The following is a 19,163-nucleotide window of genomic DNA, read 5'->3' as shown; positions in this document are numbered from 1 at the left end:
ATAGCCGTTATAGCCTTATCCTCCATGGATCTGACTAATTCTCTCTTAAATATCATCCAAGTTGGAGCTGTGTACTTTGTTGTGTCTGTCTGGAATCTTCCAAACATTCAGCTTCATTTGATGTCTATGTGTTCTAATGTTATGGAAGAGGGATAAAAACTTTTCTCTATCCACTGAATATTTTATATCATGTTGCCTCTTACTCATCTTGGGTTGTATACAACTAAGCCCTACTCAGAGTAGACCCACTGAAGTGAATGAACCTAAGTTAGTCATGTCCATTCAGTAAACTAAAAATACCTAAAAATAAATAATTAACTATGCTGGTTCAAGAGATGGCATGCAAAGGCACCACTAGGGATTGGTTTCTCTGTTTCTGATTTTTTTCCAGGGTTCTTCCCCCACTCCCCAATGTTAAATTCAGTTCTCCACATTTCCACAGCAATTTTCAATTAATTTGTATTTTCAAAGGAAATCCTCCTGAAATTTCATCAGCATTTTAGAGGGAATTAATTTTAGTATACAAATTTCTGCAGTTTTGACTAATATATACATTTTTGCAAGCAATTTCCCCAAATATATGGCTTTATATTATAGTAATATACTACTTTATATTAGACAATATACTACTTTAATGTATGTATATACTTTTGTGCACACCTTTCCCAAAAAGAACATTTTGTACACAATATTTGGTGGAGAACAGTACCACAAAATACATAGAAGTGAGAATTTTGAAGAACAATTGAGTTTTGGATCACATATTGGTTTGAGAAGTGCAAATTAGATAATTTCTCATTAACATGCAAATATTGAAGTTCTCCCTTCATTCTCAGGCACCACTGCTACCTGTGGCAAAGTTAGACAACTCCTTTAGCATGAGCAAAATATCAACACATGGACATGCCCTTGAATGGATGTGTGGTGAAGGTTAATTAAAACAACGACAAGGAGGGTGTTTATTTTACCTGTTATCTTCATATCTCCATTTTACAAAATGGGACTTTTTGTGGCCTATCTACCACATAGAGCTGTTGTGAATACAAGCCAATGTCAACTGTTAAGTGAGCTACAGAAATGAAAAGCTCTTATAAGAGGCAGTACCTTGTCCTTGTATAAGGATACGCATTCCATGACTCCTCCTCAACTCTTAAAGCTGCCTTTGGCAGTATAGACCGAAACCAACTGGGGATATGCATACCAATATGGTATACTTTGTGGGTATACTGCCCATTGCCACCAGGACCATCTGTATATGGTCTGTTTTCCAAAATCTCTACACCACTGCCTTCACCACATGTCTCTTCTCGGCTCTTTTTCTGAAATTACAAAATAAAACAGGGTGAGCAGATTCAACATTGCCCCTTGCTGAATCAACCGAGACCTGCCATCAGGTAGCGCAGTGGTAAATCAAGATCTTCAGAGCTGTTTAGTTAGCCATATCACCAAGGCAGACCTCTTGGTTTAGCTGTGCATCCCCACCTGCCCCCATCTTCATCCCCACCTGCAACAAGCATTTAGTTATACATAACTGTATTTGTTCACACCCATCCATTGTTAGTCCTACTTTTGACCATCTCTGTTCTCTTTCCATTGCCGACATTGTAAGCTCCTTGGGGCAAGGATCTGGGTTGGTTTGTTTTTTGTTTATAGGTAAATGTGTGTGCATTAGAGTGAGGTTGAATATTGCTTCTTCACTTTTTAAAATGACCATTCATGTCCTGCAAAAGTGGTGGGACCTTTTTTGGTGTGGGGTGGGGTCAGGAGATCCCTATTGCCCTCAGAAAGTTAGAGTTTCCAGAGTTCCCTGAGAAGAAGGATTGATTGTTAAAGAGCTCTGGAAATTCTGATTTCTGAGGCTATTTTCCTTAAGATAATTTCTAGCTCATAGGGGCTGCAAAGATAGGCTACAAAGTGCTGCCTCATGAAATCTCAGGTGGCTGAATAAGGGAGAAACTACCTGAGATATTGGTGATCTCCTGTCTCCCAGGGTTTTGCCGGCACAGGAGCCACAAGAATGACACAGGAGACTGGTGTTGGGTTGCATTAGGCCACAACTTTATTGGTTACAGGAACCTGGTGGGATCAAACCTGTGCTGGGGAGTCGCCTCCAACATGGACTGGATGCCACGACCCTGCACAGGCCGCCGTTGGGAATCCCAGACAGAGTCACCCCTCCTAACAGGGGTTACCCCTCCTTGTGACTAAGGATCCACCCCAGCGCCTTATCCACCCAAGTTGTGATGGTTGCTATGAGGTAGGTGAAAACCTGCAAGTTGGCCAATTTGCTTGCAGGAGAAAATTCCCCCCTGGCCCTGAATACGGTGACCGAATAAACCACAGCAAGGTCCATAGGCAATGTGCCCGCTTTCCCCCCAGGTGGGACCCTGAAGACAGGGTGGGTGGAAAATCCTAGGATAACAGACCCTTAAATAGGCTGGGGATGGGCTGCTGGCAGCTCTCAGCCCTGCCTTGGATTGGCTGAGTGGGCACTGCCTGCCCTACCTGCAGGCCTGACAGAAGATGGTGGCCTCCATGGATCCACCACAGCTGCACCCGGCGGCAACGGCCAACCACCTGGAGTCCCAGATGAGTGGATATTTCGTTTTTAAAGCATCCATTCAGATAGTGACAGATTCTGAAGCTGAGGCTCCAATACTTTGGCCACCTCATGAGAAGAGAAGACTCCCTGGAAAAGACCCTGATGTTGGGAAAGATGGAGGGCACAAGGAGAAGGGGACAACAGAGGACGAGATGGTTGGACAGTGTTCTTGAAGCTACCAACATGAGTCTGACCAAACTGTGGGAGGCAGTGGAAGACAGGAGTGCCTGGCGTGCTCTGGTCCATGGGGTCACGAAGAGTCGGACACGACTAAACAACAACAATTCAGATAGTGACTGTAGAGCTGGGGGAGGTTAATTAAACTCTCCCCCTCTGCTCCATTTTCTAAATACCAACTAGCCCCAATAGGGTGAGATTACACATATCTGCATAGTATCTGTAACTTTACTTCCATGGAGCACATAGCGCTGGGGAGCTTGCTTTTAATTGGAAAAAAGTTTCATGGAAAATAATCAATTCACACCCCTTTTAGTACTGAGATCTATGATTCCACCAGCTACTATCAATTTAAAACACCACCACCATCACCATAAGAAACCCTAATCATGGTTCTCTCACGTTATGTCAAGTTGCTCCCTAAAATTCGCCGTAATCCATAACTTTGCTGCCCTGAGTCCTGGGATCCCTAGCTGGTGCCATCAGATGTTGCCCCATCTAGAGGAAGACATGGTCTGTATGTGGACTGCCCTCTCTTGCTTCTAGGACGAAGGCAGCTTTCCTACAAATTGAGTCCTTACAGGTAGATACATACCTTGGCTCTGCCACTCCTGTTGACCCTTCGTGGTGATAAAAAAGACAGAAAGCTAGCACAAAGTTAAGAGACAAGAGAATGTGTCCTTTTTGAAACAACCTGAGGGGAAAGGTTTCATCAAACTGCAAACCCAGTTTGGAAACGTTAGAGGTGAGTTACATCTAATTTTTTTATCACGCCTACCTACTCTAATTATAAGAGAAAATCCAGTCATCCTCCCAGTGCCCATCAAAAGATTTCCAGGGCAGATGGTGACACAGATCTATCCTGGCTAAAATAATAGCATTAAATTACTCATAACGGGGAACCAGGAGGAGCAGATGCGCTATGATTAGCAAGAAAGGCAGTTACTTAAAGGCTCTTATTAAAATAAATCTCTGGGAACAAACATGGAATGGGACACAGCACATGACCTCGTGTAAGCAGTTATGGAAAGAACAATTCTGGTGAATGTCACTGAAGCATCACACATCCCTGTTTATCACCAACTCTTCACAACAGAAAATGAAAAGCCGCAAACAGCTGAACAAAAACAGACTGAGTCATAGTCTTTTGGATCCACTTCAGCCTTTCCTCCAACTACTGTAAATATGCAGGTCATTGAGGGAACCCCAATTAAATAGGCAAATCACTAAGGGGGTTCCAGTGGCCCCTGTTATTCTGGTATATTGCAGAAGCACAATAAAGAATTTACATGGCTGCCAATTACAGCTTTCCAGGATGTTTACACACAGTAGAACTCAAATACTTGCACACTGTTTGTGGCATTTTGGTTGTCTGAATTTTGGAAATTTTCTTAAGGGCAACATGGTTAATTTCATATGACACACCTTCTGTAAAGAGATTTAGTAAGGTATAATAACTTCCCCGAGTATTCTGTAACAAGCACTTACAATTCTCTCACAAATATGACTTTATTGGAGATGTTCTGTGTGTGGGAGCCTGTGCAATGTTTTCGCATGGCACCTAAAGTTATGCAACAAAGGAGTCAGGCGAACCTCACTGGGGAGAGCATTCCACAACTGGGGAGCCACTGCAGAAAAGGCCCGCTCTTATGTTGCCACTCCCTAGACCTCCATACCCACCAAATGTCCCATTTTAAGCGGGGCACTCCACATCACAGAAGCCAATCCTGGCTTCTGTTTGGATCCTGGAATGTCCCATTATTTCCACTGGACCAAAATATGCTCGCTCTGGCACAAGTCACCAGGATTGCACCAGAGCTGGCAAGACCCTGCTGATGAGTGTCAGAGTACCTTCCAGTCCAGCACTCTGGCAATCTTCAGCAGGGGGACACCAAAGTGTCTTCTGGGCCAGTGCTCTGGCACACCCCTGCTGATGATCAGGGGCGGAGCAAGGGGGGGCGGGCCGCCCCGGGTACTGGCCTGGGGGGTGACACTTGGGGCAGTGCCCCGCCCCTGTGATTGGCGCTGTTGGCACACGGCAAGTTTTAAGGTTGCAGCGTGTGAACAGCAGTACAGTGTCTGTGCTGCTGTTCACGCGCTGCAGCCTTAAAACTTGCTGTGCCGCCGCATGGAAGGGGTGCCGCCCACTCACGCCCACCACCCAAGATCGGTCAGAAGGTGTGCTGGCCGGTCGCGCCCGCCATCTTGGGTGGACTGTGCAGTCCACCAGGGATACGGCATACACGCGCTAGGGGGCAGCGCCCCATCCCCAGGGGGGTGCCCCCACTTTGCCACCCAGGGCGGCAAAGCGGCTCGCTATGCCCCTGCTGACAATCGTGAAAGTGCTGAACCAGAAGGCGTGCCCCTCCTGGTGTCCCAATTTGGGGATGAAAATGGACCTCTCATGGGGGAGGTATATGAAGAAGGGCCTCAGATGATGATCACAGGGACTGCGGTAGTTCATATGGCGAGAGGCAGTCCTTGAGGTCCTGAGCCATTTAAGGCCTTATAGATTAAAACCAGCACTTTGAATTGAGCCCAGAAACTAACGCAGCCTGTACAGTCGGGCCAGGATTATATGCTCAAACCTTCTTGCCCAGTGAGTAACCTGGCTGCCCATGTCTGCTGTACCTGATATTTCTGAACCATCTTCAGAGACAATGCCACATATAATGTGTTGCAGTCATTTCCCCAAAATTAACTGGGAAAAGGGACTAAGGGTAATTGGCTTTTAAATTAAATAGGATCAGGAACTAAGTTTTATCTGGTAGCCTTACGCAAACCTGTGCAACTGTCAGCTAAAGAGATAGTAACCTTATTACAACAAATGTAAGTCTTAATGGAGCACTAATAAATTGAAGTATAGTATTTGCCTTATCGTACCTTTGTAGTTTATAATAAATAAAGAATATATTGTTACTTTTATTAAATTAGGATGAGTTTGAACATCTAATCTACCACAGCTGCTGGAATATAGCTAATGGTGTTGGAAAAAAAAAATTATAGACATTTGATCGTAGCAGTTAAAAGACGAATCAATAGTGGCAAATATAGGGAGAGAACCAGCTTTTAAAGAAATAGGTGGCTCTCTCCACACAACCACCACATTTTTATGGTTTCATCAAACTGGTTAAGGACAATTCTGAAAACAGCTGCATTTATATCATTATAGGTGGAATGATTGCATGTTGTTGCAGATTTGAAATGTATTTAAGGGAGGGGAGATAAAGAGGAATTCATGTTAGAAGATATTGTTTATTGGAATGGAGAAGCCTGGGTTCAATCCCTTCTCAACTATGAATCTCGCTGGCCCAGTCGCTATATCAAACCTAAACCTACCTCACAGGGCTGATGGGAGGATAAAATCAGGAAACCTGATCTACCCTGTAAAATGGAAATGCTGGCCTTGTTTGCAGGGTTACAATCAAAAGACTTGACAAAGTAAGGGAGAAATGAAAGGGGAAGGGAAGTCACTTGGGAAACCTAGGATTAAAATGCACTTAAATGTTGTAAGAAAAGAGAGCTGCACAAACCTGGGGAGATAATAGCTGAGCCAGGCATTTGCCTAGATTTTTAAACCAGATGAAAATAATTGTTCTCCTGTTTACTGTAGATTACAGCGTACAGAACGACCTTTCAAAGGTAGTCAAGTTAGACAACATTTACAATCAGCTCAGCACTTTTGTTTCCATGGATCGCTAAGATGTATTTTGCTTCAAATGAAACGCTTGCAGCCTTGCACCGATATATAATCTGACAGCAATATACTCACGAAACAAAACCTGTTGCTTATAACAACATAAAGGCTGTTTGCTAAGAAAGTCCTTGCGGTGCAAGAATCATAAGCAAGGTGTCAATCCAAAGATCAAAAACTTTTTAAAGCCTTGTTGATTCCAATGGAAGAGAGTTAACTAGTAGGCAAAGGGGGAGACCACTATCTTTCCCTCAGAGCAGAAAGAATTCACAATGCCTACATACACAGCATACATTTAAACCACATTTAAAGTAACCTCCTTGCCAAATAATCCTGTAGTTTAAGGGTTCTGGGAATGACAGCTTTGTGAGAGGTAAACTTCCATTTCCAGGATTCTTTGTGGAAGGGGATGTGCTTTAAATGTACTGTTCCTACAAAGCCTGTTAGCACTGACCTCTGGACTGCCAGTTCCTACCTGCCTCCCTTCCTCAAATTGCCAGCTGTTGCCAACAAGGCTAACCTCTGTCACTGAGAAAGTCTGCTAGTAGCCAGCTGCTTCAGAAAACTGCTGCTTCTGCATTGTACCCAGCCTCAATCCCTGCCTATGTATTTTCAGCTGCTTTCTCATTGTGTTGGCCTTTCAACTAAGTGAATAGGGCAACCAGGTGCGCTGGCTTGCCGCTGTGATTGAGGGGGCAGGCGCTGCATGCTGTGCATGGACACGTAATGTGACGGTGTGTTGTGAGCACACCACGAGGCGTGCGTGACATGATCACATCTCACAGTGTGTACACATCATCATGGAATACTGAGGCCTAGAAAACTGGGGAAGGGGCCCCTGAGGCCAACAATGCTGCTTATAGCCACCCACATCCCTGTCTAAGGGCTAAAGCTATATTCTCCATCAAAATTGTGTATGGCATTCATTAATAACCAAAGATTTAATGAAAGTTGTTTGGAAATAACAGTTCTGTACTTCTGAGCAAGAATTTTGAGCATAAGGGCGGTACTATTATTTTTAGAACATAATGGAAACAATGTTCCTGTTGACACAACTTCAGATGGCTTGGCCTTGTGAGCTACAGCAGTGCATGACTAGCACATGGCTAACTCATGCTCTCTTTGTTATCTCCTATATTGACCTTGAATTCTTACTAGTAAGTGCTGCTTCCCCATGTTTTGAACTTCTAAACTGGACTGTTCTCTTCTGTGACATTTTGAATTCACCCTTGCTCCATTTCTTTGTGCACAGACCCATACTGTACATTTGAAGCACATCCAACAAACCCGACTCCCCCCCCAAAGAATCATGGGAACTGTAGTTTGCTAAGGGTCCAAGGAATTGAAACTATGTGCGAGGAACCTACTGTTCCCAGAATTCTTTGGGGGAAGCATGTGCTTTGAATGTATGTTGGGTGTGCTTCAAATGTATGGAGTAGATCTGCCCTCTAAGGTACTATCTGCCCAGCTTCTAAGGTTCATTTCAGAACACAAGTATAACCTTTATCAGAGTAAACATAAGAATTTTCCTTGTACCAGGTCGAATTGGTAGTAAAATTCATAAAGCCATGACTATCTACCTGCTTTCTACCCAACTTTGTACTGCTTCTAAATATTTTCCCTTGATGCTTCACTTCTCTATAGCCCCAGTCATTTCCCTCTTGTATATTTACATGCAATCATCATGTTTTGTCATTGAGTAATTGCAGTGTAAGTGAATGAGTTGACAGGGTACCATAAATTGCTGTCTACTATAATAGGCAAATTTGTGTTTATTACAGAACACAGTTCTGCCATGGGAGGGGGAGCGGAGAGGAGAGAACAATAGGAAAAAAGGTACCTCATAACATGAAGAGTCCCTCATCACCACTGAGGTTCTAGGAGTCTCATTTTGGCCACTGAAAACTTCCAACCTGTAACCTGCTCAGAGAACTCTTCCCACACAGACCCATCTGCTGCACATTTGCCACCAATCCCACCCTGTCTATTGCAAAAAAAATCTGGAAGCATTCTAAGGCACGTGTAAGGTGCTTTCCAAATCTGGAGCCCATGAACTGAGAGTATGCTCTACAACTAGGGATGGAACCCAACACTGCTGTGTAGTGCTTCTGGTTTTACTCCAGAATTTTTTTTTGGGGGGGGGTAATTAAAACATCTAAGTTTTCAGTCTCTCTTATTCTGCTTCTTTATATTGAATGTTGTTAACTTTTTAACTAATAATGTTCAGTATTTGTTTCCAATTCCTGCCAATACTCAGCTATTAAACACCTTGCTTCAATTAACAAATGGCTAATAAATTCACTTTCTTATTTTATACCCATTTTGTTCAGATATTCCAGAATTATCTATTTGGGATCCAATGGAACTAATATACCAGTATACTGCACTGCCTCAGGGAGGTCAGCTCAGGTAGCAAATAAAGCATTGGGTTGGGTCTTTAGCCTAATGAGTACCATACTAAAGGAGTCTGGGGTGTGTATGTCTCTATCCAGGAGCCCACAAAGGGGACAATGGGCCATAGCAACCCTCCAAAATGGTGGCCATGGTGGGACTGCCCTGTTTGGTGTATGTCATAGGACGACCCCTTACTCCAGGACCAACCCAGCCAATTAATCAATCAGCATGCGGGCTGGTTGACCCAGGATACACACCCAATGCCTTCGCCAAAGCCTACTTACACCTGTAATTAATAAAGATATGGTCTATTTTAACCCAATACCAATGTCCTGTGTCTTATTTCTCTCCCTTGTCCTGCCCTGTGCTGGTTGAACACTTCCTGCACCTGGAAACCATCTTTCTTCCATTGCAGAATTAAGGCAGCAAACATGGCATTTCTAAGCAATCTCCATTCCAAGTACTGACCAGACCCAGACCTGCTCTGCTTGAGCAAGGTGATTGTATATGTATCTTCAGATCAGGCTCTTGAAGTGCAGATATACATGTAATAGAATCCTATGAGGTATGGACAGTAGCATCACATAACCTTCTACCATATATTTTGGAAAGTTGCTTGGTCTGTTGGCTATGCATATGGACATCTCTTAAGATATCATAATCAAATTTTGCATGATGGTTCCCGAGATCAAGGAGGAGGTCTTTATCTATGTTTGGATACAACTGGGCACCTTTTGACTCAATAAGGCTCGAAAGACAGAGCCTTTCAAAATTGCACTGATTTTAACCACTGATGTCAAAGCTGCATTGATTTGTTAGTTTTTCAGAATTCCCGAGCAACACAAGGAAGTTTCTAATTGCTATTAAAGCAGAAAACTGAAGGAAATTAGGATAGATTGAAATAATAGTCTCCTTCTTTCCTCTCCCATTTAGAGCTTTAGAGCTGCCTCTCCTGGATAGATAGATGGTTGCTCAATGTATTGTAGTTGTCTGAAATGCTGGTGTGAGAAAAAGGAAACAGCAACCAGCCAGCCTCAAACGCTCCAGTCAGTATGTGCCTGTTGCAACAGTAAGATTTGTGAAGTCTAGCAGCATTTGAGAGGCACGAATAAATGGGATGACAACAGACAGCTAGGCTTGCAGCTTCTTGTGCTGCTCAGAGCTGTAATTAAGTAAAATCTTAAAAGACAGAATGTTGCTGACAGTTATTGACTGAATTACATGCAACTAAGACACAGTTGATTTTCAATTGGTTTTTACACTGCAAGCTCTCTTAGATAACAATAACTCATACTTGTGAGGCAGCAGTCATTTGCACACATATAGGAGTACCTGTTTTATCCTGGGCTGTCTGTTTCCATGATGTGAGTAAGACCTGGGTATCATTAACCAATTCTTTTGAATCATTCAATCTGACATGCAATTCATTAGGAGCAATACATCTGCAGTGCTGTCTGCTTTCTGATGCAGGTATAGAGACAATGACAAGACAACTATCTTTATGTCACACCATTTTCCAGTACTTGAAATGCTCCAGAATTATCAAAGTGAGGGCACTACTGAAGGGAGGATTGGAGCAGGTTTAGCCTCCCCATATTTTGGACAATCTGCAATTATTTCCTGGGAACACCTGTATTCCAGGTCAATTCACAGGCTATTGTTACAAACAAGTAGCCATATGTAATAAATGTGCATGTTAAATAAGTCACAACACAGGAACATATGATACACCTCTTATACTACTGGTAAGTCAGTTCACTGGTCCATGAACTATGCAGCCAAGATATGTACCTCACCTATGGAACATCACCAGGATATTGGCTAAAGCCAGTGTGGTCTAGCAGTGGATAAAACACTGGAGGTTCAGGGAGTCTGGAGTTCAGATCCGCACTTAGACATAAAACACATCACCACTGGGTGGTTTTTGCCTTGTTGCTCGAAAATGGGCCTGGGTTCAACCCTTGGTACTTGCAGAAGGGGCTAGGAAAGGTCTGCCTGAGAGGAGAGTTACTGCTAATCAATGTAGACAGTACTAAACTCAGTGGACTAACAGTCTGGCACAGCAAAAAGCAGCTTTCTTTGTTCCTAAGGTGATTAATTCCCTCTCTGCCTCTCCGACTAATTCACACAGAGTTATTGTGAAGTTAAAACAGGGTAACTTGAAGGAAGAAAAGGGAACAAAGGAAGCTGCCTTATTTGTACAAGCCGCAACAGTCTATATTCAACGAATGTTGCATGTTCTATTTGTAACATAGAAATATATTGGGTTGGTAAAGGTAAAGGCGCTGTGGTCTAAACCACTGAGCCTCTTGGGCTTTCTGATCGAAGGTTGGCAGTTCAAATCTACACGATGGGGTGAGCTCCCGTTGCTCTGTCCCAATTCCTGCCAGCCTAGCAGTTTGAAAGCATACTAGTGCAAGTAGATAAACAGGTACTGCTGCAGCAGGAAGGTAAACAGTATTTCCATGCGCTCTGGCTTCCATCACTGTGTTCCATTGTGCCAGAAGCGGTTTAGACCTGGAAAGCGGTCTGTGGAAAAATGCCGGCTCCCTCGGCCTGAAAGTGAGATGAGCGCTGCACCCCACAGTCGCCTTTGACTGGACTTAACCATCCAGGGGTCCTTTATTTACCTACCTATGTTGGGTGGCATCCAATGTTAGCTCTATTCAAAGCAGACCCAGTGAAATCAGCAGACAAGACAAGACTAACTTTTCCATGCATCTATTCTGAATAAGACTAGCACTGGACACAACTCAATTTGTCTTCATATACATATTGTACATTATGTAGTCTTCCCTGAGTCCTAAGAACAGAGAAAACCAGAAACCTAACTAAAGTACAATATACAAAAATATTCACTTCTATTGCCTTCAAAAGCTAATTTAAGATTTGTTTCATTGCACTCCATCTCTTTTTAATGCAGAAAGATACTGATCAGAATTTAAAACGATACTTATAAATAAAAAGAATCGTTAAAGGGGATTTCCTTGTTTGTCTGCTAGTTATCATACATTTAAGGTTTACTGCCCCCCCAGCCTGTTTTTGTTTTAGTTATCCAGCCAGCATCCTGTTATAGACAGAAGCAGCCTTAAGCTCCAGCATCTGTTTCCATAGCAATGGATTTGCATCAGCAATCCAATGGATTTGGTTCAGGCCAGCCTTGGTCAGTTTTCTGCATAGCACATAAATTGCTAGCACTAATAACAAACTGAATGATGTCACTGGCTACAAACAAGATCTGTGTACGTCATTAGAGTCAAAGCATGCATTTTTTACACACGACACACAAAATTAAGTTGGATTCCATTTGATCCATGTATGATATATTAGTTTAGAAAATGTAATTAATACAAGGAGGTCACTTAGTAAAAACAGGGGCTTAACTTGAGAAAGGGAGATTTTAGACTAATCTGGCTACAATTTTAAAAAGTTATGGCAATTACACAATGGTAGTATGCTTAAACAGGTGACTCTTGAAAAATAATGTCAGAATTCCCTTTGATACAGTTATAGATGAATCCAACATATCTCTACTGTGGCTACAGTATTGTTATATGTACCTTTTCTCTATATATGTTTGCAGAATCTTCAGACAGATTAAAATCAGTTGAATAAAAAACAAGAACTGAAAATGATACTGAGTAGTGGGAGGTTAACTTTGGCTCAATCAGGTGTTAACTTCAAAACAAGTCCATTTTGTGGTGGTGGTGGTGTTCTTAAAATGAATGCTGAAAATTTCCAACAGTTTGCTTTTTTATTTATTTTTCAAATAATGTGGTGTTATCCATTAATGCAGTTTTTGGTGCCCTTTCTACTAGTTACAAGTGAAATCCACAGTGTGGCCAGCCCAGTTAAACCACCTGGCTAACAAAAATCGGGGGGGGGGGGGGATCCCATTGTTAATCCACTGGGTTCAGTGCGCAGGCCAGAAAAATAGAGGAATGACTCACAGATTCCCAAAGGTACCGTAATCTCTGACTCCGGGCAGAGGGGGAAAGCATGTACATGTCTGTTGACTCACATTCTTTTTTAAGAGCAGTGCTTTTTTTGGTTAAAAAATGAGGTTCTGGTACTCATATCTTGATAAAAGTGCTGTGGGTGCCAGTACAGAATGACTGTCATGGGAAGAAAAAAAGAGGTGTGAGTACTGTTACACACAAAAAGCACTGATTAAGAGTATTATTATTATTATTATTATTATTATTATTATTATTATTATTTTGCTGTTTAACAGCCAAATCCCCCCAAACAAACAGTGAACAGCATATTAAAACAAATATATGGTACAGTGCAATAAAACACCATCAATGAAACAAAAGAATACCACTAGGGGAGTGAAAGATCCATCCCCTATATAAAATTCACCAATTCTCTTTTAAATCAATTTAAGCTATCGCCACATTTTCTGACAGTAAATTCAGTATATTAATCACTTACTTTATGAAAAAGTATTTTTTTCTGCAACACAGATACGAAGCAGATTGACAGGGAGAGTCAGGTTGTAAAATCTAGCAACCAACTGATAGCCATAGATATGTAGGGCGTGGTCAGTGGTCAGACTCTATTTACATTGCAGTTGGCAGCCTTCCAAATACTTTCCAAATCTATGATTTTATGGTGGTCACAAAAGGCTTGTTACTAGTGTATCTGCTGCCCAATCCATGCAACCTTTGCAGCTATGACTGTTCTTTTGGTCCCAGCCCATGTGACTTATTCTCCCCATATCACAACTTGGGCAGATGGTTCGGGGCAAGTCTGGCCAATGGAAACTAAGCTGCATTGTGTACTGTCTGGGGACAGTCAGCTAGGCAAAGACATGTGTAAAGTGTTATGAGAGAGTGGGGGAGATAGCTTGCTAATAACAACCGTCAGGGATTGCTCTTTTTCAGCCTGCCCATAACAGATGGTCACATAATACGGTGCTATTCATCTGGAGAACCTCACAAGGACATATTCCACACACACACCACACACACAGCTGTTAGGAGAGGAAGCCATTTGCCCAGACCTTGCTGTTTCTCTACATACACATAAATAAAGAGCAGCTGTGGAAAGGGGCATGGGCCAATGCCCAGGATGAGAGCCTTGGACTGGGTTTCCTGGAAAACTGAGAACCAAGATCAATTCCAGCAGAACTCGGGCAGCTCCAAGACAGTTGTAGGAATGCACCCAGAATACAAACAAGCAGCACTCAGGCAGATATAGCGATGCAGTGCTTATCTAGAGGCAAGACTGTTGGTATAAAAATGGCAACAAACTAGCATTCTGTGGCCAAAAGGGCCTGATTGTCTGTGCAACATAAATTATGCAAATCCTTAAAATATCCAGTCATTTATCTTACAGAAAAGCAACTGAATAGTTGTGAAATTCTTATTCTTTTCCCCCCATGGGGAAATGTAGTATCTGGAAAAGATGTATTAGTAAATGATTGCCAGTAGGGGACAGGAGAAAGGGGACACAGCTGGAGGCCCAAATCTTTATTTCTGTAAAGATGCATGTCATGTGTCAAGAACAATAGGAAGCTATATCCTCTAACGTTGGGGATTTTGGCAAGACATTTTGGCACCTGAGGAGACCTGCAAAATGGTGCCCCGGCTAGGGAAGAAGGGGTGAGTGAAGATCTACATCAGGAACAAGGGAGTAAGAACCGCCCTGAGACTTTGAATAAATAAATTCAAAAATAATGATGATGTACATCAGGATCTGCTGTCCCTGTTGATTCTGTCACCTGAGGAGGTCGCCTCACCTTGCCTCAGAAACAATCCTCACCCTAATGGGCATGCACATGCTCAGCGACCATGTCTTCTTTGTATAATTTCTTATACTCCAGGACTGAGCCCCGGCTTTCAGAACAGTTCTGGGGTTGAGAATAAGGTACCAAGGGGGTTTCAGTCTGGATACTGGCCAGCCAGACCTGAATAGCATTGTGTCAGTTCACCAGAAGAAAAAGTCTGATTTGCTTTCTGCTGCACTTGGCCACCACCAAAGTAAATGGCCAAAAGGTGTTACTGCCGCTCATTAACTGTGAACCCAAGGGGTCAACTGAGTCTCAACACCTCAGCCTTTGGCCTCAGCCTGAGCAACTCATCTCCTGAGCAAAAGACAAAGCTGCTGTCAACCCGCTTGTACCTCTTCCTCAGCGTACCTGCCTGCTTGCCTGCCTCCCTCAGCCTTCTGCTTTTCCCACTCAGACACAGCAATGCCTTTGGACCTCTAGTCACATAACTAAGCCCCAGTTCAAACTGAGACCTGTGGAAGCCACAAAGGAAGAAGAAGCAGCCATTTGATACACTGAAGCTCTTGGCTTCTAAAACACAGGAGTGTTTTATTTAGCAGCTTGTGCTTCTTTGCTCTACGGAGCTGTTACTGGGTCCTTCACAAGGCGTTCAAATCTCTACTGTAGTCGCACGCAGCACTGTCACTTTTCTGCTGCTGTTTGTCTTCCATCAAAAATTACATCGTTTGTCATTGTCACTCTGCGGCGAAATTACATAACCTATGTAAATTGCATAATTAATTACGCAAATGTCACTGTCATTACGTTATTCCACCCCATTCATTCAAATGCAAAAGAAATGCAATGCAAATGGAGATGGGGGAATGTAATCAATTTTGTTTGCAGGCTGAAAGCAACAATGGCTTGATTTCCATTCCAGACATGGGTCACAAAATACAAGTTTTGGCAATTTCTACTCATGTTTCTATTTTCATCAGAATGATGTGACACCCCTGGTAGTCACTGGATGAAAGAGAGAAATGAAAAAAATGAGAAGCTGCTTTGGGGGAGAGAGAGAGAGATTTGGAGCAAAAAAGCAGCTGGGGGGGGAATGGGAGGAAAGATACTTGACCCTTATGGCCTCCATTTCTCTGTTTCAGATTGCTATCCAAACCAATTCTCCCTCGTAAACACATGATCTGTTTTTGCAAAAGGCACTGGGATCCTCTTACAAAGACATGGTGTAGTTGGTTGGCCACTACACCCCACTGAAATAAATAGAGCACTTAAATGCTTATGAACCTTTCGGGTACGCCTGATTTTAATTTTTTTAAAGCAGAGATTCACAGGAATTTGTATCAGATTCTTTGAAAAAGATGACTAGCCCTAATTATATAGCTCCCGCTGTGTTCTAAGACAGAAAAGAAAAATGTGCATTCTCCAGATGGCCGAGCATACCAAAAGATCAATTGCTTCTTGATCAGCATTCAAAAAAGAAAACACACACACACACACACACACACACACACAAGAAAAAGGGATGAACTTTCCAAGTAAGTGTCAACCACCAAATGCTCAGAGAGGAAATGCAAACACATTTTCAAAGGCTAGAGACAGATGCTCATTGCTTCAGGGACCTGCAGGTGCACTAAGGGGGCCATCATTGCTCATGCTTGGCACACTCACTTCTGTGCCACTATCATCTTTGGTCAAACAGGGTTTCCATCCGACATAAATGGGGTTCTTAAATAGCAAGCAAATTTAGGGTTACCTAAGTTTTCATGGAAGCAAAGGGCTGTGGTTCAGCATCAGAGCATAACATTTGCATTCAGAAGGTTCCAAATTCAATGCCCAGCATCTCCGGATAGAGCCAAAAAGGATCCCTGTCTAAAACCCTGGAGCAGAGCTCTTCAACGTTTTTGAGTCCATGGCTCCCTTGACCAACTACATTCTTTCTGTGGCAACCCATGGGGCTCAGGAGCTCAGTTATGTCACTCCTTGCCTGCAGAGCAGGCAGCTTCTTACCCTTTTTCAAGCACCCTCTCTAGTGGAGTGTTTCTTCAGCCTCCTGTCCTTGAGAGACCTCCAGGCAACTGCTGCAGCTTCCCCTGGTCTCTGGGCTGCCCCACCCCACCCCAAAGAGAGGTGCCTCATCACACTGCCACACAGCGGCCTGGGATTTGTCTGTCCATTCCCAACAGCAAAGGCTGGCAGACTGGGGTCCCTTGCCCACTTGCATGCTTGCTTACCCCAAGGCCACCTCAGCTCCTGGCAACCAACACCCCCTGACCAGGCCCAGAGGCACCATTCACCTGGGAAGCTTGTAGTCAGGGCGGCTGCAACAAACAGCCACACAGGCCTTTGGGAGGCAGAAATGCGAGGAGGCATCAGAAGAGGGAGGGAAGTTAAGAGGGACAGAGGCCAGTGTTTCACATGGCACCCCTGACCATCATTCAAGGTGCCATGGCGCAATGGTTGAAAACCGGTGCCCTGGAGAATCACTAGCAGTCAGTGCTTGCATACAACACTGAGATAGATGGAGCTTTTATCTTTAAGTGTTATTATGGCCCAGGGACTCTCACTTCATCTGACAAATGAAGCAGCACAGGCAGTGTCAGAGGGCGAGGAGAGCCCCATCCACCCCAGTCCCCCAAGACATAGAACTAAGCCCATTGCTGGAGTTCTGTGGTTACTGGAAAAATGCAGTTTCCGTGTACAAATCACAGTTGCACCTTGGATCCCAAACGCCTTGCGAGTTGAACGTTTTGGCTCCTAAATGCTGCAAACCCAGAAGTGAGTGTTCTGGTTTGAGAACATTCCTTGGAACCCAAATGTCCAAAGCGGCTTATGCGGCTTGGTTCCTGAACATTTTGGAAGTCTAATGGACTTCCAGAAAGGATTCTGTTTGGCTTCCAAGGTACCACTGTAGATAGATAGATAGATAGATAGATAGATGATAGATAGATAGATAGATAGATAGATAGATAGATAGAAGCAGAGCCACAATCCTAGGCATGACTATTTGAAAGTTAACTCCAGCAAAATCAGCATGACTTCTGGGAAAACCTATTTAGGATAGGAATGCTAATGTGAAATATATATTTCTCTTTCAAAAATCTAACATATAGGCAAAGCAAATCCAACTTCCCAAATTCACATCACCCTTCCCTTCCCCTATTTTGCAATAGGTTCATCATATTTCTATGTAAACTATACTGTACAAAGTTATAAGAGAGTAATGTATTCCCAAAAGCAGTCCCTGGTGATAATGCTCTTTTTCTCACTATGCTAATTTAACCCCTCAAGAGGGCAATTATTTTTTTGCCATGGGAAAGGTATCCCCCAAGCAAGACTGCAGTGTATCAAGAGCAGCATCACTCATTGGGTAATTTGGATTTTTTGCTTGTTTCGACAAGTAAAGATTTTTTACTAGCACATTTCAAAGCATATGTTCTCAAGGAATCATATTCATAGAACTGTAGAATTGGAAGGGACCACGGGGGTAATCTTGTCCAACCCCTTGCGATGTGGGAATCTTTTGCCCAACGTAGGGCTTGAACCCATGATCCTGAGATTAAGAGCCTCATGCTCTATCAACTGAGCTATCCCTCCACCATAGTTTTAATACATATTTTTAAATATATTGCTTTGCTGCAATTTAGTTTGTATCAGGACACTGCCAGTCTGGGCTGCTGCTGCTGGGATACATTACATGTCTAAATACAAAGATGTAGTAAGTGCATCCATTAGCCAAGTAAAAGCTTTCAAACTTAACCACATCTCACCTGTGGCTTTTGCCATTGTTGTTACCACAATTTTGTGACTGGAATAGTTTGATAACAACATAGCCATCATTATAGGAATAAAGATGGGAAAGAGGCAGAGGTAAAAAGCAAATGTTAGCCATTATCCCCTTAACATGCTGTTACCACAGGAAATGACAACTGTGTGTCCTGCTCCCGCCCCCCTTGTCGAATACAGGGATAACTAACATAGAAGTTATCCCTCTAGATAGGGATAGATGGATCAGCCAATTTCAATTCTCTCCATTTCTCATTTCTCTGACCTTACATTCAGTTCTCCAGATTTATGCAGGAATTTATGAACTTAAAAAAGAACCCTCATGAAAATTCTCCTAATAAATACATTTTTGTCTAAAGAACACATTTTGGAAGAGATTTCTCCTAATATGATTTCCCCCAATATGTGCACTTTTGTAAGCACTGTTTGGTTGGAAAAATGCATCATAAAATTTGAATAAGTGCAAATCTTGAAGGGTGATTATGTTTCATTTCTCATATTGTTTTGAAAAGTGAAAGCTTGATAAATCTAGCTTTGAACGCACAATGAATCTCCCTATCTCCAAGTGATGTTGGTCATTGACTGTGCTGGCTGGGACTGAAAGGAGTTGAAATCCAACAATGTTTGGATGCTGCTGCATTGGCCACACCTAGTTAGTGGAATTTGTTTCATGTCCTGACCTTACACTGCCTCAGGGTTTCCCACTCTGTGGGCACTGGCATCCAACTCTGTGGAGCAGGGGCAGAAAAATGCAGAATATCATGAAAATATTAAGCTAT

At 42.9% G+C, this 19,163-nt stretch overlaps 1 protein-coding gene across 11 annotated transcripts in view; it reads right to left on the bottom strand.

The window, feature by feature from the left end:
* The window catches only part of PITPNM2 (phosphatidylinositol transfer protein membrane associated 2), a 181,442-nt gene that overhangs the window by 75,836 nt on the left and 86,443 nt on the right, over positions 1–19,163 (bottom strand). For all 11 annotated transcript variants that reach the window (XM_033136271.1, XM_033136279.1, XM_033136275.1 and 8 more), the window contains exon 3: positions 1,105–1,319. In XM_033136271.1, coding sequence (XP_032992162.1) covers positions 1,105–1,319 — 215 coding nt within the window. The remainder of the gene's footprint in view (positions 1–1,104; positions 1,320–19,163) is intronic.

The sequence above is a fragment of the Lacerta agilis genome, chromosome 17, assembly GCF_009819535.1.
Source record: "Lacerta agilis isolate rLacAgi1 chromosome 17, rLacAgi1.pri, whole genome shotgun sequence".
Taxonomy (NCBI): Eukaryota; Metazoa; Chordata; class Lepidosauria; order Squamata; family Lacertidae; genus Lacerta; species Lacerta agilis.
This window is presented reverse-complemented; position numbering and strand designations above follow the sequence as displayed.